The sequence below is a fragment of the Schistocerca gregaria genome, chromosome 11 (genome assembly GCF_023897955.1).
Source record: "Schistocerca gregaria isolate iqSchGreg1 chromosome 11, iqSchGreg1.2, whole genome shotgun sequence".
Classification (NCBI taxonomy): domain Eukaryota; kingdom Metazoa; phylum Arthropoda; class Insecta; order Orthoptera; family Acrididae; genus Schistocerca; species Schistocerca gregaria.
Genome location: NC_064930.1, coordinates 97,532,690 through 97,555,765, shown reverse-complemented (window position 1 = coordinate 97,555,765; position 23,076 = coordinate 97,532,690). Strand labels below are relative to the sequence as shown.

The following is a 23,076-nucleotide window of genomic DNA, read 5'->3' as shown; positions in this document are numbered from 1 at the left end:
TACATGATAGGTTGTTTTCACATGGGGTTGCCAGTAGAATGAAAGTACTCTGGAATCCGTAGCATTCAGGTACGGAAAACAAAATAATGGAAGGTGCATTGTGATGGCAATCCCTGGTGTTCTAGCAGCTGAGAAAGATGCACATTATCAGAAAAGAACACTGTTGTCCTAATATTATGAAAAGGATAGTTGCTACTCACTGTAGCGGGAGAGGCTGAGTTGCAGGTGCGCACAACAAAAAAAGACTGTCTGAAAGTGAACTTTCGAGCAACACGACCTTAGAAATAAACAAGCGGGCGCCGCATGTGGACACACACACACTCACACACACACACACATACACACACACACACACACACACACACACACACACACAGAGTGTGTGTATTTTGTTTATTTGCAACAAAAGGCTCTGTTGACCAAAAGCTCACTTTCTAAAAGCTCTTTCTCTTGTGCCTGTTTGTGAGTGAGCATCTCTGCTATATGGTGAGTAGCAGCGATCCTTTTCATAACATTGTTAAGTTCCATCCTGGATTTTCCATTGTTTGGAAATTGTCCTATTCATCTCGCTGAATCCTGGCTCACTCAGAATTGTGCCAGGAAGCACACCTGGCATTCACAATTCGAAAGAGTGCACTGGTAAAGGAGACGGACTCATTGTCAGAGTATAGCTTTTCGAAAGCGCAGAGCTTAAATTTATAACCTTCTGTTATCATCAAGAGACAGCCACTGATGTATTTGAACACTGGTTTTTGGATTTACCACGTGATTTATTAGCATTGTTAACAGCAGTTACGCAGTGGGAGTCGGAGGATGTGGGTTGAAGTTCTATGATTCAAATACTAAGAAGGAATAAATGGTGCAGTGGGTAAAGGAAAAAACTAATTTGGAGCTGGTATAAGAAAGCAAGATATTTACAGTGAATTTGAACTTCGCAGCTTAGCAGCAGAAATGGGCTACAAAGGTGTGAAGCCAACCCCTAATCACTGCCAGTACAACAAGATAGAAAATGTGTGGATACTAGTGAAAGGAAAGGTCACATTTAAAATTAAAGATGTGCAAAATTTACTCGAGAAAGCCATTGACTTCACTATGAAAGTCTGGATTAAATGCTTATGCTATTCTGAAAATTTGCAAGATAATGATCATCTGAAGCAATGTACCAGAGAAAATTTTATCAAAAGCATTGTCATTGACTCCTTAGATACTGACTTTCCAGATACACGCAATTCTTCAGAATGGGACAATTAAACAATAATAAATTGTATTAAATGTTGCATTCAGAATAGTGCAGTTGTGCCATTATTTTCTATTACATCTACATCCATACTCTACAAGCCACCTGACGGTGTGTGGCGGAGGGTACCTTGAGTACCTCTATCGGTTCTCCCTTCTATTCCAGTCTCATATTATTCGTGGAAAGAGTGTCAGTATGCCTCTGTGTGGGCTCTAATCTCTCTGATTTTATCCTCATGGTCTCTTTGCAAGATATACGTAGGAGGGAGCAATATACTGCTTGACTCCTCAGTGAAGGTATGTTCTCGAAACTTCAACAAAAGCCCGTACCGAGCTACTGAGCGTCTCTCCTGCAGAGTCTTCCACTGGAGTTTATCTATCATCTCTGTAACGCTTTCGCGATTTCTAAATGATTCTGTAACGAAGTGCGCTGCTCTCCGTTGTATCTTCTCTATCTCTTCTGTCAACCCCACCTGGTATGGAGCCCACACTGCTGAGCAGTATTCAAGCAATGGGATGTATGGATGTGATTTTAAAGGAAAATGTGGAATAGGAAATGGTGATCTCCATGATTCTGTCTTTGCTAATGACATAGTTATTTTGGGAGAAACAGAAGTAGCTGTACAGGGGGATTAGAAGAAAGGAACTCAAAGTTTGAGAGTAACAGCTGAGAGTAATCAAGAGCAAAACTGTAGCAATGGTTATGAGCAGAGCACCTACCCATGGCAACCTGATAGTATATGGAGAGAGTATTGATTGTGTGGGAGCTTTCAGTTGCCTGGGAAGTACAATATTTCAGAAGCGTAGATTAGACCATTACGGTGTTGGGATATTGAGTGTAGTGTGTGATGGAGGAGTTCCTTTCTTCTAATCCCCCTGTACATCTACTTCTGTTTCTCCCAAAATAACTATGTCATTAGCAAAGACTGAATCATGGAGATCACCATTTCCTATCTCCTTGTGTGTCATAAGGGCGTTCTTGTGAGAGCCAGACAGTGTTTAAAACATATCTCCTGTCGGTTATGACTTAACAGCTGGGAGTGCTGTGTAATTAACAAGGTGGATTGGAGCAAGTTACGAACATGCAAAATGTAGTTTCTGCGATCAGCCTTGCAGAAGACTAGAAGAGAGAAAATTAGGAATAAGGACATCGTAGGAGAGATAGGAGTGGACCTGTCAGTGGCAGAGAGTCAGAGTACTGCACAACTCAAGTGGTTTGGGCGTGTGAAGAGTGATGTGTTGTGTGCTGGTTGAGATGGACTGAGAATGCTACTCAGGTAAACAGTGTAGAATGGCTTTATTTGAATATTAAAGAACATGAACAAAAGTTCCTTCATGAAATAAGTTATTTACAAGGAAAAGAAACAATGACTTAGAGTAACAAAAGGTTAAATTCTAGATTGACTAATAGACAACTTGAGCAAGTAAGTGCTGATACCAGTTGCAACTGTTCGGAAGTTAATCATATGATCAGTATAAGGTCGAAGTCTTAAATAAAATCACTCTTAAGCTTAAGCTGATAAACACAGCACAGCGACTGTCTCTCGATGGTTCATTATGTGATCAAAAGTATCCGGACACACCCAGAAACATAGGTTTTTTTGTATTCGGTGCATTGTGCTGCCACTTACTGCCAGGTACTCCATATCAGCGACCTCAGTAGTCATTACACATCGTAAGAGAGCAGAATGGGGCGCTCCACGGAACTCACGGACTTCGAACGTTGTCAGGTGAAAAGGTGTCAGTTGTCATACACCTGTACATGAGATTTACGCACTCCTGAACATCCCTAGATCCACCGCTTCTAATATGATAGGGAAGTGTGAAGGGACACGTACAGCACAAAAGTGTGCAGGATGACCTAGTCTGTTGACTGACAGTCCACTGACAGTTGATGAAGAGGGTCGTAATGTGTAATAGGCAGACATGTATCTAGACCATCACACAGGAATTTCAAACTGCATCAGGATCCGCTGCTGCTACTATGACAGTTAGGCGGGAAAGGAGAAAACTTGGATTTCATGCTCGAGCGGCTGCTCATTAGCCACAAATCACACCGGTAAATGCCAAACGATGTTTCGCTTGGTGATAGGAGTGTAACCATTGGACGATTGAACAGTGGAAAACCGTTGTGTGGAGTGACGAATCACGGTACACAGTGTGGCGATCCGATAGCAGGATGTGGGTATGGTGAATGCCCGGTGAACGTCATCTGTCAGTGTGTGTAGTGCCAACAGTAAAATCCAAAGGTGTTATGGTGTCGTCATGTATTTCGTGGAGGGGGCTTGAACCCCTTGTTGTTTTGCATGGCACTCGCACAGCACAGGCTTACATTGACGTTTTAAGCACCTTCTTGCTTCCCACTGTTGTTGAGCAATTTGGGGATGGGGATTACATCTTTCAACACAACCGAGCACCTGTTCATAATGCACAGCCTGTGGTGCAGTAGTTACACAAAAATAACATCACTGTAATGGACTGACCTGTACAGAGTCCTGACCTGAATCGTATAGAGCACCTTTGGGATGTTTTGGAATGCAAACTTCGTGCCAGGCCTTACCTCTCCTCAGTGCAGCACTCCACGAAGAATGGGCTGCTATTCCCATGAAACCTTCCAGCACCTGATTGAACGTATGCCTGTGAGAGTGAAAGCTGTCATCAAGGCTAAGGGTGGGCCAACACCATATTGAATTCCAACATTACCAATGGAGGACCCCACAAAGTTGTAAGTCATTTTCAGCCATATATCCCCGAATACTTTTGATTACATAGTGTATTGTAGTGAACTTCTGACTGTTGGACTACAGATACAGCTGGTGTAGTAGTTAAGACCGAACTCATGATAGTGTTGCACCCAGCTGGCAACAGGAAAATATTGTGTGATCACAGCAATGTGATTATAGAAGTATTCTCCACTGACAATGGGCTCAACGACTCTCGTGCTTGCTGACAGACAGTCTGGCGACAACAAATCGGCATGTTGTTGATATTGTTGAGAACACTTAGCGACATGCGGGATGAGTGCAATTCATTGTTTGGGTTGCTGGCATCTGTGCCTGTTGCTTCAGATGATGGTTAAAGTGCGGCCATCCGTGTGATGCAAGAGTGTTGCAGGTTTGCAGGGTGCTGTTTTGTAGGAGGTACACAGCAAAGGGGGTGAAGGATAACGGCCTGCCGAAACAATAACTGTATAAAATGGACAGGAGAAAAGACCAATAGGGTGATACAGAGAAAGATGGCTTGATCAGATTAAGGAACATTTGAGGCTTAGAGGAGAAAACTGAGAAACGGTATCCATCCACCCATCTTGAGGTAGAAGCTCTCCTGTCAGTGTATGCTTACAAATGGATTTGCTTCTGGTGATGGCCTGCTTTGAACAAAACATAATTTTGTCTTTTTATTTTCCAAACACGTTTCACTGAAGTTTCAGGACTATCAGTAAGCTTCTTATTGTCTTCCCATGAAACGGGAAAATATGCTCTTTAGTACTTGTACACAAACAAATGTTAGGTTTTGAACTATTTACATATTTGAAAAAAAAGACAGTTTTGTATGTATACCACATGTTGTGCTTTTCCTGGGTTTTTATTATTTAATGCAGTTGTTTTGTTTCATATCAGTTTGTTGTAACTGCACAGAAGAAGAAGAAGAAGAAGAAGAAGAAGAAGAAGAAGAAGAAGAAGGGGGGGGGGGGGGGGGCACTCAACACCCCACACACTCTTTCACGTAATATTAGTAATGGTAGATGCAACCATAACATCCCCAGCCATAAAATTTTGGAGTAAGTAACTATTCTACATCAAGTTCTATATGGTTGCTGGTGACAAACTGTGAAACAAAATAACTGCATTAAATAACATAAAATCCTGGAAGTCCACAGCATGTGCTAACAAGGTACACATACAAAAATTTGTCTGGTTATCAAATGTGTAAATACTTTCCTAAAACCTCAAATTTATATGTGTAAAAGTGCTAAAGAACATTTTTCCTGTTTTATAGAAACATAATACAAAATCGCTGATGATGGTTAAACTTCAGTGAAACCTGCCTGGGGAATACAAATTGGGTTTTGCTCAAGGTAGACCTTTTCCAAAAACAGATCTAGTATAAACACAAGAAGAATATCTAGGTAGAGCAAAATGGAGACAAACTGTTCATAAGCACAGTAGCTGGCTTGCTAGAAGGATATGAAGATGGTGGCAGGGGTTTCTTGTTCAGTCCCCTCACCAGTGTTGTAAATGCTGTTCCGTCTGTCCCCCCCCCCCCCACTGCCTGTCCTCTTCCCCGTCTCTCCCCTCCCAAACATGCATGGCTATGACTGTGACAAGTGAATGCAATAGTCAATATGCTGGACTTACCCTGAGGAGGATAACGGTTCAAATCCCCATCTGACCATCCAGATTAGGTACTCTGTGACTTCCCACAAATTGCTTAGAACAAATTTGTGGATGTTCACTTCAGTGGCATTGTTGTCAACAGGATGTTAAACACTAAGCTTTATTCTTTCCTTCCATCAGCACAAAGCAGAACAACCACTGGGCATATTGCTACCTGTCCTGACTTGTTAGTATTACTGGTGAAGAGGTTGGAACTAATATGCAAAGTTGTGGAATGCTAGAATGTTAATGTAGTAAAAACTGAAGTGGTAAATATTCAAAGGCCGAAGGATAGAAGTGTGGCTGCTATCTCATTGTAATATTTTATAAAAATTACACTGATGTACGAAATAGCAACCTTAAAAATGTGTTTAAAAGAAGGAATTGTTGCTTCTGGTTATAACACTTTTATTGTTGTGTACTGTCTACTGATTCCAGTTATCCTGTCATTTTTCATGTGAGTGCCTCTTAATGCACTGCATATGCATGTGCCAGGGCAGTGTAGGCCAGCACAGCGTGCCAGACTTGGATCGTCATGTGCTTTGGACTCAAAATGACTGGTGTGTACGGTGAGAATGCAACTCGGGGGAAGCTCGCAGAGGATGTGGGTGGGGTGCCTGCTATACTTGCCCCTGCAGCCAGCAGTTCGGCTGCCCCGTTGTACGGTTCCCTACTTTGAGTCCTCATATGAGAAGGAAAGGAGGGTGACAGGGAAGAACATAGGCCGGCTGCTCAGCCTCGTGATTTGCGTTTCAGGTGCTGTGCCTCTCTCCTACGTATGAACTGGCAATCCAGACGGGTGAGGTGGCTGTGAAGATGGCGCAGTACTGTCCGGAGATAAAGTTGCGCTATGCTGTCCGCGGCGAGGAAGGTTAGTATATAAATACGTGCTTGATGCAGTCACACCAGTGTCACTTAAAGTTGCTGACAAAAACTTTTTGAAAATGAATTATACGGCAGTCTCACAACTACTACTATGAGAAAAACTTGAAAAGAAATTCACAGTGTTTTCTTAAACATCAAATTTATTTGAGATACATTTCATATTTTTACTCCATGTCGATACAGTCTTCAGAGACAAAATGTTATTTTTCCCCATAATCTCCAACTCTTTGAGCTGCCATATGCCATCATGGAGCTTAGGCCTCTATACGTGCACTTAAAAGTCAGAACTGTCTTGTTTCAGCTATCTTTTAGCACTCTATCCAAGTGAGTCACCACCTTCAAATCTTGGCCTGTGTAGGATTTCCTTCAGTTTAGTAAAGAGGTGGCAGATCACAGATGTAGGGTCAGTGTTTGTGTTGCCCATCCAAGCTTTGTAATGTCAGTGGTGGTTTTCTGGCCAAAATGTGGCTGGGTGTTATCATGCCCTGGCAAAAGATAGTGTTTTCTCAGATAATGTCAGATGCAACACATTAGAGTGTTTACTTTAAGGGTTGCCACATATGCATCAGAATTGATAGGGCTATGACGGCATGACGTGCCCGAGCAACTGTTCTTCCTAATTGATACACAGTAACCGCCACCTTTCCTGTTGAAGGCACTCGTTTGAATTTCTTCTTCTTTTGCGAGTTTGCACGATGCCATTCCACCAATTGCTTTTCATCTCCAGTTTGCAGTGGGGCAACCGGATTTCATCTCCTGTCACAATTAATTGCGAGGAAGTCAAATTCAGAATTCTCGTCATGTTTCAAAAGCGTGCTGCACCTTGTCTTCTGTATGTCTTTGTGACCTTTGTCAACAGTCTTGGAACCCACCTCTTGCAAAACTTTCTCATCTTAAAGAGTCATGTCTGAAGTCTGCTCTGTGCTCGGCCCATTGGTGTGCAGGAGGTCCTGAATATTGGCACATCCACTGTCAGCAGTCTTCTTGCCAAACAACTACTGTGCTGTGATAGACGGTGTCATCCCAGTACACCATCATTGGCCTCTTCTGACTGACTGTGGCTGTTTCAGTTGGAGAGAACAGGAGCTGTATAACAGCACAGTGCTACAGACGAATATCGTGTTTAGAAGCTATCTTGACGGAATGCTGTGACAGCGTGATTGAGGAAATGGTCTGAAATAAATTTTAGTAGAAGTGGGAATAGTAAAGATGTAGAACAAAGGTCGAATTTTTGAAAAATGTTTTGCATTTCTTTTAGAGTGGCCCTATTATTATTATTATTATTATTATTATTATTATTAGAAGAAGAAGAAGAAGAAGAAGAAGAAGAAGAAGAAGAAGAAAATTATTATTAGACCAGTGTGCAGAATGTCAGTTGATTGAAAATAAATGTTTGTCATTAACTGCCTACTTTAGTTTTTTTTCTATCATGTACAGTTTCTTTCATAATGGAATAACATTTATTTTTAGTTGTAGGAACTTGTTAGGACAGTAAGCTGCCTACATGAAAATGACTTGATTTTTATGTCATTTGGGTAGCCGGGCAAAGCAAAAGTGTTGAGAGTGTAAAGTTTGGCCAAATTTGGGACATTTTGTACCTATGACTAAACATACCTTGCACAAATTGCTTGTAGACCACAAAAAAATATTGCACCCATCACTACTAGTCAAGTTGGGCTCGATGACACGGTTTGTAAGAGAGCTTCTGCAATATCAATCCTGTTTTTAAGAAAGCTTCTGTGATATTTCCCTTTATCAGTAAAAAAAAAAAAAATTGTAAGCTGGATTTTTTATTGGTCTCAGATTTACAAATTGATGGATTATAGATTAGGGAATGTAGTGGATGATACAGAAAAAGACAAAAGGACTGCCTTCAGGTATGTTAATAAAAACTTTACTGGTGAATAAAAACATGGGGATATTTCAAAAGCCCAGTTTGTCACAGGTGTGGAATCCACAACAGACGCTCATGTGTTGACTACTTCCCACAAGGTTTCTGATATTTTTCTGAAAAATGAGGTTAATGCTTTCACCAGCACATTGCGGAGATGGAGGAGAGATACCAGAGAAGGTGGAATGAAAGTTGATGGCCGACACTTGTTGGATGTTGAAGAGTGCAATGAAGATGAAGTTTCTGTCATGAAATCTAAAATGAGAAAGTTTGAAAAGTGTAGCAATACCCTTGTAATGTGACTAAGAGAGCTATTTGTCATATTTTCAGTATACGAGGTCTATTGAAAAAGTTCCGGAACATTTGTAATTTTGTGCCAATGGTGTGTTGAAGTGAATTCGTTTGGCATTCCTGCTCACACCTGTGTTTAATGTGTAACTGGTGAAAGTTTCATTGTTGCATGTTAGTTATTGTTCATTACTGTATTGAGTACAGCATTGTGTTGCACAGTTTGTGAATTTCAAGATGGCAGAGTTAGAGGAGCAATACATCTGCATTAAATTTAACTTGAAACTGGAGAAAGCATTTACAGACACACACCAAATGATGCAAGAAGCCTACAGTGATGAGTGCTTAATCTGTACTCAGTGTTACAAATGGATCACATGATTTAAAGGTGGCCAGGCAGAATTTAAAGATGACCCTCATCCAGGATGCCCTTTGATGCCTACCAGTGACACTCATGTCAGGAACATCAACAAAATTGTGCGTGGCCAATTGAAGACTGACTGACAGGTTGCAGAAGAATGTGACATTTCAGTTGGATTGTGTCATTATATCCTGACACAGCATCTCGGAGTGTGTCATGTTGCCGCCAAGTTCATCTCACAGCTCGTGAGTCAAGACCAGGAAGAGCTTTGAGTCACAGTCTGTGAAGAGCTTTTATATCGCACAAATGAAAATGAGATGTTCCTTAAGAGAATCGTTACTGGTGGCGATGGTGGGTCTACTGTTGTGATGTTGAGAACAAGATTCAGTCATCAGTGAGTCAGGAAAGGTTCTCAGAGACTAAAAGAAGCTCGGCAGGTCAGTTCAAATTTCAAAGCCATGCTGTTGATTTTGAAGAATTAGTTCATCATGAATTCGTGCCACAAGGGCGAACTGTTAATTGATGGTTCTGTTGGGACGTGTTGTGACACCTGCTACGAAATAGGAGAAGGAAACTGCTTGAAATGTGACGATACAATTCGTGGCTCTTCCCCATAACACCACACCTGCACATTCATTCCTGTTCGTGCGTTACTATTGCCCAAGAAATGAAATCCCTATGCTGCCTCATCCTCTGTACTCTCCAGACCTTGCCCCTGCAGACCATTCTTTATTTCCAAAGTTGAAAATCCCATTGAAAGGACAAAGATTTGCAACAATAGATGAGATAAAGAAAATTTGCAGACGACACTTTGTGCAGTCCAGCAAGAGGTGTACTGAGACTTCAGGGAGTGAAAACTGTGCTGGGAGTGGTGTATCAATTGTGGAGGAGAGTATTTCGAAGGAGGGCATACACAGTAATTAAAAGGTAAGCGTAGAAAAATCTTGTGGGCAAAGTTCTGGAATTTTTGGACCAGACCTCATATACCTAAAAAAGATAAAACAAACACTATGAAAATATAGACAATAATTGAAATTTTGTTTCAATATTTGTGCTTCAATTTCTTAAATCTTTAACTAATGAGATCTTCTTATGAAAAATTTGGATGTGGTAAAACAAAGTGACAGAAACTTTCAGAATCAGAATTACAAACTGATTCTAGAAATCTGTTTTTGAGAAATCTGAAAAAATTGCAGGCTTGTATTAATGTTTTTATCTGCAAATTGACCACTTAAGATCATGCTACAACACTTCAACACTTTTTTTTTTTTCCTTCCTCGAAACCCGTCCAGACTTTGTATTCTGTTTAAAACATGTCCCATTCTAACATGAGGGCTTCTGGGGCTTTGGACCTCTCAATGTATTTCTGGGCTTCTTTAATCCACATTGTGGTGCACTTCTTGTTCCAAAAGTAATCAAATGTTCGAATAGTATATGTTTGCCCATTCTGTACAGTACCCAAGAAATTCTGGCACCCTTATCCTGACGGTTTTGGAGAAATCTTCTCCACATTCTGCTTGGCTTCTTTGTTGCTCCGAAGTTCGTAGCTGGCTTCATTCTAGATTGCATTCATGATATTTGATAGGATTCTCCTTTCCAGCATCTCCAATTTCTCTAGCTTTTTGTTTGAGAGGGATTCACAGGCATACAGGCATACACGGTATTATAGTGTTTTAGTTTGATGTCATAGGATATGTCCTTTTTGTTGTAAAAGTTTGTCAGACCATATGCTGTCTCCATTTTTGAGATCTGATCACCTATCACAGCTTTTTGTAGTCCATTTTCTGGTATGGTATAACCAAGGGACTTGAATTTATTTGCCATTATAATCTGATCTATGAGTGTTTCAAGGAAATTTGGTCCATATTTGCCATTTATCACAAGTCTGTAGTGATCCTCAGCCCTGTTCTGCTGGCAATCCTTTGCAGGAAGCTGATCTGATGGTCTGGGAAGTCCCTTTCTCTGGGCTTTCTGAGAATATTGCACAGTCATCTGCAAAGGCCAGACAGTTGACTTTAATTCCTTCAATTTTTGTCCCTAAACAGATCAGACTACTTCTTCTTCATCCCCCCCCCCCCCCCCCCCCCCAACAAAAAAAAAAAAAATAAACATTGTTGGTGGTATCAGTGTTCCAGCTATGGTTTTTGAAAATAATTACAACAATCTAGAACCCAATGCACTGCTGCACGATTATGTAATGATCAAAATCGGTCACATTTGAATAAACGTGTATTACATTCTAGACTCTCATAGTTCAGGAAAAACCTGCAAATATTTTCATCCACGAGAAAACTGATAATAGACCGGGAGTTTTTCGGAAGGTTGTGAGAGTTTTTTTGGAAGGTTCTGCATTTTCAAAAGGGAGCTCCTCCTGCCTGCCACACCAATGTTTATTGCATATTTGGATTCTACACCAAAATATGTGTTTTATTCAAAGCATTGTTCCCCATTAGTGGTAGCTGGCGTTGTAATTGACAAATATCAGGTGTTCCTATTTTTGCAATTAAGAACACACTCATTTGAATCTACATTTCATTTATGGCATAAATGTAAACTTTTGTTATTAGTGGTTAGTATTGATGTTCAAATGTTACTTGTGTTTTGCAGATGTGATCGTACAGTACAAATAATATGGCTAGGCCTTTACTTTTGTGGCAAATAAGCTGCTTGTATGGTACCATGGGGTTGATTGTAGCGAGTCCCCAAACCGTTGGAATGTTAGATTTTGCTTGCCGTCCAACCTATTGGTGCTCATGGGGTCTCTGTGAAGCATGCAGTCCAGGGGCTCAAAAGTCAGTTGTGCTCTGAATGTGCTCTTGTATTGTACATTGTACCTAAGCTCTTTGGTTCCTGATTTTGTGACTTCTAGGCTGTCGATGTGGTTCAGTCATCGGATTTTCCATTCCTCCATATCCGTCCATAGCTGTTGTTTTTGTGTTTTTTGGCAATTCACCACTGCCGCTGTTGGCCGGTCGGCCTGTATTTCCTCGTTGTGTTGGATTCTGCTTACTAGAGTTGGCGACAAGGATGGGATGTCACCAGTGCATTATGGACGTGAAACTTGGACAGCTCATGGAAGAGCAACAGCAAAAGCTGCTCCTGCAGCATTAGTTGCAACAACAGTTCCATTAGCAATTCCAGCAGCAAATGGATCTTTTGCATAAGGAAATTCAGCTGCTGTCATACCGATTACCGGTACAAGGTTCACAATCTGCCACGACTGTGGTCACCTCCCAGATGGAGTCCCGCCCACCCATATTTCCGCCATTTAACGATACCAAGGAGGATCGAGACACACATTTGCAACAGCTGAAACAGCATTTCGCCACATTTTGAGTTTTTGATGACGCTCTGCAACATTTGCTCTTCCTTTCTGGACTTCCCCGGAGACATTTTTTTTTACTTAAGAAGTTGGCTCCCCTCTCAAATCCAGTTGCAGTCATTATGTGTTCATTGCTGTCGATCTGTTAGTCACAATAGTTCCACATGGTTGCACAGCACCTAGATTTCCATCAGTACCACAAGCAAGTGGGCTAGTCTTATTGACTGTGGGTTACTGATATGCCAGGTCTGTGTCGTCAACAACATGATTTTACTTGGGCCATCCCATCTTGCAAAACCTCATATGTCGATTCCATAGTCCGTGACGTAGTGGTCCAGTTGGCTCCCGATCAGGGGTTTGCACTTCAACCCTCCTTCGTTGGATGACATAATGAAAATCGTGCACTATATTGAGATCGCGTGGGAAGCAAATGAACTTTTTATGGCCTGCCCCCAGATTGCTGTAGCTCAACCACGGCCCTGGGGATGGAATTCTCACAAGCCTTTATCCTGATGGCGTAGCCGTGACTTATCACTGCAACAGTGGGCAGACTGCCCTGATTGTTGGGTGCACAGCACCTATTGTGCCAAGGGTGGACATCTCCGAATTGTCTGCCGTCAACTGTCGGGTAACTCTAACCCCACTCCTAACTTGGGTCACAGGTCTGTGCACGAACTTGCGGCCATCGTTTCCCGGGGCAATTACTGTGCCCCCAAGTTTTTGATTGATCTCACGATTGCTTGTCAGGCCATTCGTTTCCAAGTCGACATGGAAGTGACTGTTACCCTGGTCAGTTTTGTGATAAACTCATCTGGGTTACCTGGCATTGGTCCTGCCCTCTCGCAAGGTGGTTGCATATAGTGACAGTATGGCAACATTTTCGGCCTGGATGCTTTCTCTCTTTTAAAGTTCTCTATTGTGGATGAAGTTCAGGTCTTCTCAGACACAGCCCCCGTCCATGAACATGGTGACCTTTTTGCTTCTTTCGTGTGTCTGTCTGAGCCTGGCCTGGGGTGTGCCTTGAATTTTGAGACTCACATTTCCTTATGTCTAGGTGCGGTGCCAAATTTCTGTTGAGCACAGCTTCTTCCGTTTCCTTACAGATGGCTGTTGAGCATGAACTTGGTTGCCTTCACAATGCTGGGGTCATAGAACCGGTTAAAATTAGTGCTTGGACTACACCCCTGGTCGTGCTCCAGAAGCCGAATGGTGCTCTCCAGCTTTGTGGAGATTTTAAGTCGACGATCAATGCCCAAGCTCCGGTGGAAACCTATTCCGTACCCCCATCGAGAGAACCTCCTTTCATAGCTATTTTCCAAAATAGGCTTTGCTGAGGGTTACTTACAGATTCTACTAGATGAGAAATTGTAATACATTGTTATCATCGATACGCTGTTTCGCTTATACAGATACAAGTGTTTGCCTTTTGGAAGCTAGTCTGCTCTAGCTATCTTCCAGAGATACCTAGAACAGTTAACAATGTCCATCCCATCTTGCACCTACTGCCATGATGACTTAAATGTCTGGAGTACTACACGCCAAAACCTCCTGTGTAACCTCCGTATCCTCTTTCCTACATTGTGTGCTGCAGAGTTAAAATGCTGTTGGCACAAATGCCAGTTTTTCCAGGAACAAGCAGACTAACTAGGCCCCTTGCTCACCAAAGATGAGATTCTGCCCACTGACCATAATATTTCTGCTGTCGGCTCTTTCCTTGCCCCAAAATCTTCTGGCATTGCTGGCCCCCCCCCCCCCCCTCTCTCTCTCTCTCTCTCTCTCTCTCTCTCTCTCTCTCTCTCTTTTTTTTTTTTTGGAAAAGTGAATCATTATTCTAAGTTCCTTCCACAGACAGAACACGTCATGTAACCCCTCAATCAGTTGCGGAAGAAAGGTGTTTTGTGTCAGAGGTTGGCAGCCTATGAGCAGGCCTTCACACGGCTGAAGTGCATTGAATGTTCTGTACCCTTTTCCCGGTCACGTCCCCTTGTTTTGGCTGCGGGTGCTTCTCTTTGTGGCATTGGTGTAGTGCTGGCACACCGTAATGATGATGGTACAGAGCAGTCTGTCGCCTGTGTATCAAAAACACTGATGCCTGCCCAGTGCAGTTACTGTCATATGTACTTGTTTAGAATCTGGCTTCCCCTTGTTGCAGACCATCCACACAACATGCAAACGCAAATGCCCTCTCACATTTACCCTCAGGACCAGACCGAGCGTTTGACAAACTTACGCTCTCCTGTTTTCGCATTGACATGGAACGACAATGCACCTTGGATGTGTTTCTCATTACCACTACTCAAAATACAGTGGACACGTGCCACGACCCTGTCTTATGGCATGTTGGAAATTATGTACTCTGTGGGTGATCCACTTATTTATCGAGCTCTGGGCCTGGGCTCGCATCTCTCATCGTTTGCCCATCATCTCCAGTGTGCTGCTGCCAGATACGGAGGCAGGTACTCACCTTGTTGTCATCCCGACTACCTTCCGCACTCGCGTCTTGGTACTCCACCATTGCGGGCACTGGGGTATGTCACGGGTGAAAGCTCTTGTCACCAGACCAGGACATGTGGAGGTTATGGTGTGCCGCTGTGCTGCCTGTGCACATCATCAGGCTGTTCCACCTCAGTCCTACGCCCCCTGGTCTAATCCCAGTCACCCTTGCGATCACATTCATCTACATTTTGCTGGCCCCCTCCGTGACTGAATGTGACTTCTTATCGTCGACGCTTATTCAAACTATCCCTACATTATCAGCATGGCATCCACCACTACTACTGCCACTCACTGCCATTCTACAGATTCTCACACTGAAGGGCTTCCCTGCACCTTCGTAACAGACACTGGGCCCCAATTCACAGCTACGGCCTTCGCACAGTTCTGCAATGCGAATGGCATCAAATGCCTATGTAGCCCTCCGTTTCAACCCTTCTCTGATGGCGAAATGCAGCAGGTGATGTGTTTATTTAAGCAACAAATGTGGAATGTTGTGAGTGCATCTACCATGACAGCAGCACTCACGATGTTCCTGAACCCCTAAAGGTCCACCCCTAACCGTGGCTACAGCCCAGCAGAACTCTCCATCTTCTGGCTCCATGGCTCAAGGAACCGCAGACCTGACATGCTGGACAATACCCTCCTGGCTTGGCTGTTTGGGCACATTCCTATAGGGTAAAACCCTCAAGGGTGGCAGCTATTATGGTAGTGGCCACTCATTGGTGGCCCCCTTATGATAGTAGATACCACGAAAGGTTTGGAGTGACAGCACATGAACTGACTCTGTCTTAATCTCCAGCATAACCCTCCAGCAGTGGATTGCTCTTGAGTTGGTCCCCATTCTCAGACACCCCTCCACCTCAAGAGTACCATGTAGCTCCAGGACGCCATCATCAGCACCTTTAGGTGTGGGTGGGGAGGTTGAGCGTCACCACAGCCTCTGTCTGCTCCACGGTTACCCCCCACACTGCTGTTCCCCAGCGCAGTGCCCAAAGTCGTGTGTTCCTTCTCCCAGATCGTGGCCTCCACTGACAGGACACCACCTTTTCATCTCCCGAAACATCATCAGTCAGGGCTCTTTAGACATTAAGTGTCCATTTGGGGGCGGGGGGAGGTCTGGTATCCTGGTCCAGCAATTAGGACAGCCCGCCAGAAGACGTGGACATAGATGACGGCTGCTAGGTGGCTCTCTTATAACTTGCGAGTGCTGCTCTCATGGCCACAGCATTGTGCGTGGGCCATGTCCGTTATGCCAGCCAGTCGGCACTCAGGAGGGGCCCTACAAAGCTGGCAGTGCAGGGGCTCAGAAATCAGGTGTGTTCCAACTGCATTCTGGTACTGCATGTCGCGCCCATCGTTTTTGGTTCCTGATCTGGCTCAGTTTGATTCACTCTTCGGACTTTACATTGTGCTGTATCCATCCGTAGCTGTTGTCTCGCTGTGTGTTTTGGCAACTCACCATAGACGCCCTTGGCCAGTTGGCCTGCACGTCCTGGTCGTGTCGGATTACGGTTACTAGACAGGGTTATACTGCTGCTTTATGTTTTATATTATGTATTAACCCTTTTGTGGTATGTGACAAGTGAAGTGACCTGGGTAGTGTGAAATATTTTCCATAATGTGGTAACGCATTGAACAGTAGTCTTTCTTATTTTGTTTCACTGTTGTAAGTCACAAGTGGCATGGAGTTCATGCAGCATAACATAAATGTTTTGTTGGAACTCTAAATACCAATTTAATGATACCTTGATTGTTAACAATCAATAATAATGCATCATAGAGAAAACAGATAACCTACTTCATCATGTTCAATGTTTTGGAAGTAAAGAGGTACAAGTGCATAAGGTCTTTTATGATATGTGACATAAAAGTGATCATTTAAGATAACCTGTTATGTCAACATGTGAACAGAAAATGCTACAAAAGAATTTTTATCTACACCTATACTCTGCAATCCACTATGAGGTCATAACAGAGGGTACATCCCTTTGTACCAATTACTAGGGTTTCTTCATATGGAGTGCGGGAAGAATGATTTGATTGATTGATTGATTGATTGATTGATTGATTGATTGATTGATTGATTGAGTGTGCGTGCGTGCGTGCGCGCACGCATGCATTAACTATTCTAGTCTTAACATCATGATCCCAATGTGAGCGATACTTAGGGAGTTGTAGCATATTCCTGGAGTCATCATTTAAACCTGGTTCTTGAAACTTTTAGACTTTCTCGGGATAGTTCACATTTATCGTCATTTCTTGCTGTTCAGTTCCTTCAGTATCCCTGCAACGCAATCCTGTGGCCATTCATGCAGCCCTTCTTTGTATACATTTAGTATCCCCCATTAGTCCTATTTGTTACAGGTCCCACTCACTTTAGCATTATTCTAGAACCAGTCACATGAGTGATTGCTAAGCTTTACCCGTGACTGAGTCTATGTTATCATTCCACTTCATATCCTTACAAAGTGTTACACCCAGGTATTTGTAAGAGTTGGCTGATACCAACAGTGACTTATTAATATTATAGTCGTAAGATATTATCTTTTTTCATTTGGTGAAGTGCACAGTTTTACATTTCTGAACATTTAAAACAAGTTACCAAACTTTGCAATCTGATTAAAACCTGACTGAATATTTGTACAGCTTCTTTATATAGTACCTCATTACAGATAAGTGGATCATCTGCAGAAAGGCTGACATTGCTATTAATATTGTCTTCAACTAATATGACATTAACAGCAAAGGTCCCAATACTTTTCCGTGGGGTACAATTGAAGTTACTCCTATATCTGGCGATGACTCTCCATCCAGAATAACATGCTGCGTCTTCCCTGCCAGAAAGTTCTCAATCATCACAAATTTCCCTTGATACCCCATATGATCATACTTTTAACAATGAGCATAGGTGTCATACTAAGTCAAGAAATACTGCATCTAGCTGATTGCCTTCAGTATGTCATGTAAGAGAAGTGCGAGTTGGGTATCATACGATCGATGTTTTCGGAATCCGTGCTGGTTGGCATTGTGGAGGTCGTTCCGTTAAAGAACCTCGTTATATTTGAGCAAGAATATGTTCTAAGATTCTACAAAAAATTGATGTCAAGATATTTGATGGTAGTTTTGTCGATCGTTTCTGCTACCCTTCTTGTAGACAGGTGAGACCTGTGCTTTTTTATTTTTTTCCCCTCCCAAGAACGGGCAGAGTTTTATGTTAGAGGGATCTACAATAGGTTATAGTTTGAAGAGGTGCTTACTCAGCCGCAAATTCAGTATAGAATCTGAGGAAGATTTCATCGGGCCCTGGAACTTTGTTCAATTTTAATGATTTCAGCTGTTTCTCAGCACCACTTGTACTAATATTTATTTCATTCGTCTTTTCAGTGGTACAAGGATTAAATTGGGCCAATTATCCTGGTTTTCCTTTGTAAAGAAACATTTGAAAACAGCTATAATGCAGTTTGTTTTGATGAGAATTTATGTTCATCAGAACAACATTATATTTAAAATTTCATAAAACCATGGGGTTGAAGAAACTTGTTCTCTCTAATAAATTCTTACAGAAACAATTTAAAGTTCTAGGTCTTGTGATTGTAGAAACGTTTGAATTTACCTTAACTGCAATAATTTGGAAGTTATTGTATTCATAAAGTTCTTGCTTATACAAAAAGTATAGTAATTAACACTGCTTAAATTCTGCTAAATAAACAGTATGACTGTATTTGTATTATAACGACATAGGAATTATTTGGTGATACAAGGTCTATGTTACTGTAGTAACTAAAATTGTTTGCACAAACTATTTGTAATAAGCCTATGTAAGAAATTTTTTAAGTATTTACATAAATATCCTCAAACTTGGACCATACATAGAACCATGAAACAAGAGAGGTGGGATTTGCACTCAATTACGCTGATGGTAGAGAAAGTTACAACACCAAGGAGTTATATGACATAAATGAAAGTTGGTAGGACTTATTTCTACACCTGAAAGACGATGTCTATCCAGATTTTGTGCCATTCATGTAAGACTTGTGCCATTTTTATAATATTACTTGAAAATACAGCTATTTGGTTGCACAGGTAAAAAATTTTCAACTTTACCTAGGTTTCAACTGCTCTAAGGCAGCCTTCATCAGAAGTAAAAAAAAAATTACATTACCTATAACAGAGTTTTGGAATAATATAAAAATTATTAAATTAAACATACGTAATAAAATTACGCCATAGCTAACTGCTACGGTACAGTGGACAAAGAAAGCATATTTACATAGTGTAAATAGTTACAAAATGGTTTAGATCAACAGTGCTCGTGTTAAAGATAAAAATATATTTGTACATTATAAAATTTTCCTAGGAATGCACAACTTGATTAAGACGCGCCGCTAAGGGTCGCGTGTGCGTCCGGCACTGTAAGCAGCATCAGACTGACAGGCGCCCACGCCGTCGATGTTAGCAAGTCGGCACTTTGTATCACGCTATCTAGTATTGAATGCTTGTAATTTATAGTGACAGCAGCTGTCACATTACATTGTCAGATACTATGTACGATGTGCATTAAAGTTCTAAGGACTCAATTTTTTTTCTCACCCGAAATCGGTGAAACTCTCATTACTCCTCGACGTAATCGCCCTGCAGACATACACATTTTGCACTACGCTGATACCACGATTCCATAGCAGCGGCGAAGGCTTCTTTGGGAGTCTGTTTTGACCACTGGAAAATCGCTGAGGCAACAGCAGCACGGCTGGTGAATGTGCGGCCACGGAGAGTGTCTTGCATTGTTGAAAAAACTCAAAAGTCACTAGGAGCCGGGTCAGGTGAGTAGGGAGCACGAGGAATCATTTCAAAGTTGTTATCACGAAGAAACTGTTGCGTAACGTTAGTTCGATGTGCAGGTGCGTTATCTCGGTGAAACAGCACACGCGCAGCCATTCACGCCCGTTTTTGTTGCAGTGCAGGAAGGAATTTGTTCTTCAAAACATTTTCGTAGGATGCACCTGTTACCGTAGTGCCCTTTGGAACGCAATGGGTAAGGATTGCGCCTTCACTGTCCCAGAACATGGACACCATCATTTTTTCAGCACTGGCGGTTACTCGAAATTTTTTTGGTGGCGGTGAATATGTGTGCTTCCATTGAGCTGACTGGCGCTTTGTTTCTGGATTGAATAATGGCAGCCACGTCTCATCTATTGTCACAACCGACGAAAAGAAAGTCCCATTCGTGCTGTCGTTGCGCGTCAACATCGCTTGGCAACATGCCACACGGGCAGCCGTGTGGTCGTCCGTCAGCATTTGTGGCACCCTCCTGGATGACACTTTTCGCATTTTCAGGTCGTCATGCAGGATTGTGTGCACAGAACCCACAGAAATGCCAACTCTGAAGGCGATCTGTTCAACAGACATTCGGCGATCCCCCAAAACAATTCTCTCCACTTTCTTGATTGTGTCGTTAGACCGGCTTGTGCGAGCCCGAGGTTGTTTTGGTTTGTTGTGACACGATGTTCTGCCTTCATTAAACTGTCGCACCCATGAACGCACTTTCGACACATCCGTAACCCCATCACCACGTATCTCCTTCAACTGTCGATGAATTTCAACTGGTTTCACACCATGCAAATTCAGAAAACGAATGATTGCACGCTGTTTAAGTAAGGAAAACGTCGCCATTTTAAGTATTTAAAACTGTTCTCATTCTCGCCGCTGGCGGTAAAATTCCATCTGCCGTACGGTGCTGCCATCTCTGGGACATATTGACAATGAATGCGGCCTCATTTTAAAACAATGCGCATGTTTCTATCTCTTACCAGTCAGGAGAAAAAAAATCAGAGGCCTTAGAACTTGAATGCACCTCGTAACGGATCGAAAGTTGTGCTATTAGCGACACTGTGAGGGTGCAGGTCAGGTTTGCTTAAATACATGTTATCAACAGCTGTGCTCGCTAGTTAGCTTAGAGACTGGATATGGGGAGTTGATGTTCGCCAAGAATATCTGTGAGGCAACAGAGGTGCTATTATCAACACCCTCACACAGTTTGAATGAGTTTGTATAATAGGACTACGAGGCGCTGGATATTACTTGTGCAATATTGCAGAAAGACTTTGCAGGAATGTAGCCACTGTACATAGTTGGTGGTCTTGTGAATGTATTGTTACAAGACGACCAGATTCTGGACGGGCACACGGCACTACCAAGAGGGAAGACCATCGTGTGCAGCGTATAGCTCTGGCATATTTGCACTGTACCTGCAGCAGCAATTTGAGCTGCAGTTGGCACCATAGTGACACAATCAACTATTACGAATCAGTTACTTCAAGGAGAACTCTGAGCCAGATGCCCAACAGTGTGCATCCCACCGACCCCAAACGACTGCCATTTGCAGATTCACTGGTGTCAAGCGAGAGCTCGTTGGAGGCAGGTTGGACATCTGTTGCGTTTTGTGGAGAAAGCTGGTTTTGGTTTGGTGCCAGTGATGGCCATGTGTGTGTGTTAGGAGGAGGTCAATTGAGAGCCTGCAGCCAGTCTGTCTGTGTGCTAGACACACTGTAGTTACGGTCAGGGGTGCGATTTTGTATGACAACAGAAGCACTCTCGTGATTATCCCACTCACCCTGACTGCAAATTTGTGTGTCAGTTTGGTGATTTGACCTGTCGTGCTGCCATTCGTGAACAGCATTCAGGGCAGTAATTTCCAACAGAATAATGCTTGTTCACATACCACTATCGTAACCCAACATGCTGTACAGTGTGTAGATATGTCGCATTGGCTTGCTTAATCACTAGATCTGTCTCCAGTTTGGCACATGTGGAACATCTTCGGATGACAACACCATCATCCAGAACTAGCATTAACTGTCCCTGTATTGACTGACCGAGTGCAATAGGCGTGCAACTCCATCCCACAAACTGAAATCTGGCACCCATGCAACACAATGTATGCTCCTTTGCATGCTTGCATTCAACGTTTTAGCAATTATAACGGTATTAGCGTGCCAGCATTTCACATATGCAGTGGCTTATCTGGTGCTCGCATTAATCTGTGATGTAGCAATGTTGATCAAGTAAATATGTTACCTTGACAATGTATTCCCGAAATTTCAGTACTCTACATTAATTACCTTTTGGTGTAGCAATTTTTTTCCCCCCATCAGTGTATTGTCAGTAATAACGAGTGATCCAAGTTTTTGACTATGAGTAACACTTGCCTCCTAATAAAGGTGATTTGTTGTAACCGTACCTTTGTAATGTCTCCGACTGGAATTCACCTTGGGGCAGCAAATTATTATTTCAGTAAGAGATAGAATTGTTACATGGTCTTAGGGTTCAGAAAAGCATCTACTGATTAAATTTGTTATCAAATAAGTGCTAGTAAAAACCAAAAGTTACTGAATATTGTCTTTATACACTACTAGCCATTAAAATTGCTACACCACGAAGATGATGTGCTACAGATGCCAAATGTAACCGATAGAAAGATGCTGTGATACGTAAATGATTAGCTTTTCAGAGCATTCACACAAGGTTGGCGCCGGTGGCGACTCCTAAAACGTGCTGACATGAGGAAAGTTTCCAACCGATTTCTCATACACAAACAGCAGATGACCAGCATTTCCTGGTTAAACATTGTTGTGATGCATCGTGTAAGGAGGAGAAATGCGTACCATAACATTTCCAACTTTGATAAAGGTCGGATTGTAGCCTATCGCAATTGCAGTTTATTGTATCGCGACATTGCTGTTCGCGTTGGTTGAGATCCGATGACTGTTAGCAGAATATGGAATTGGTGGGTTCAGGCGGGTAATACGGAATGCCATGCTGGATCCCAACGGCCTCGTATCACTAGCAGTCGAGATGACAGGCATCTTATCCACATGGCTGTAACGGATTGTGCAGCCATGTCTCGATGCCTGAGTCAACAGATGGGGATGTTTGCAAGACAACAACCATCTGCACGAACAGTTCGATGACATTTGCAGCAGCACGGACTATCAGCTCAGAGACTGTGGCTGCGGTTACTCTTGACACTGCATGACAGACAGGAGCACCTGCAATGGTGTACTCGAGAACGAACCTGGGTGCACGAATGGCAAATCGTCATTTTTTCGGATGAATGCATGTTCTGTTTACAGCATCAAGATGGTCGCATCCGTTTTTGGTGACATTGCGGTGAGCGCATTTTGGCACCGTGTATTCCTCATCGTCATACTGTCCTATCGCCCGG

The 23,076-nt window shown here is 42.6% G+C and overlaps 1 protein-coding gene across 1 annotated transcript in view; it reads left to right on the top strand.

The window, feature by feature from the left end:
- Positions 1–23,076, top strand: part of LOC126295226 (DEAD-box helicase Dbp80-like) — a 123,734-nt gene that overhangs the window by 55,348 nt on the left and 45,310 nt on the right. Inside the window, exon 5 of the mRNA XM_049987571.1 lies at positions 6,369–6,483. Within this exon, the coding sequence (XP_049843528.1) occupies positions 6,369–6,483 (115 nt within the window). The remainder of the gene's footprint in view (positions 1–6,368; positions 6,484–23,076) is intronic.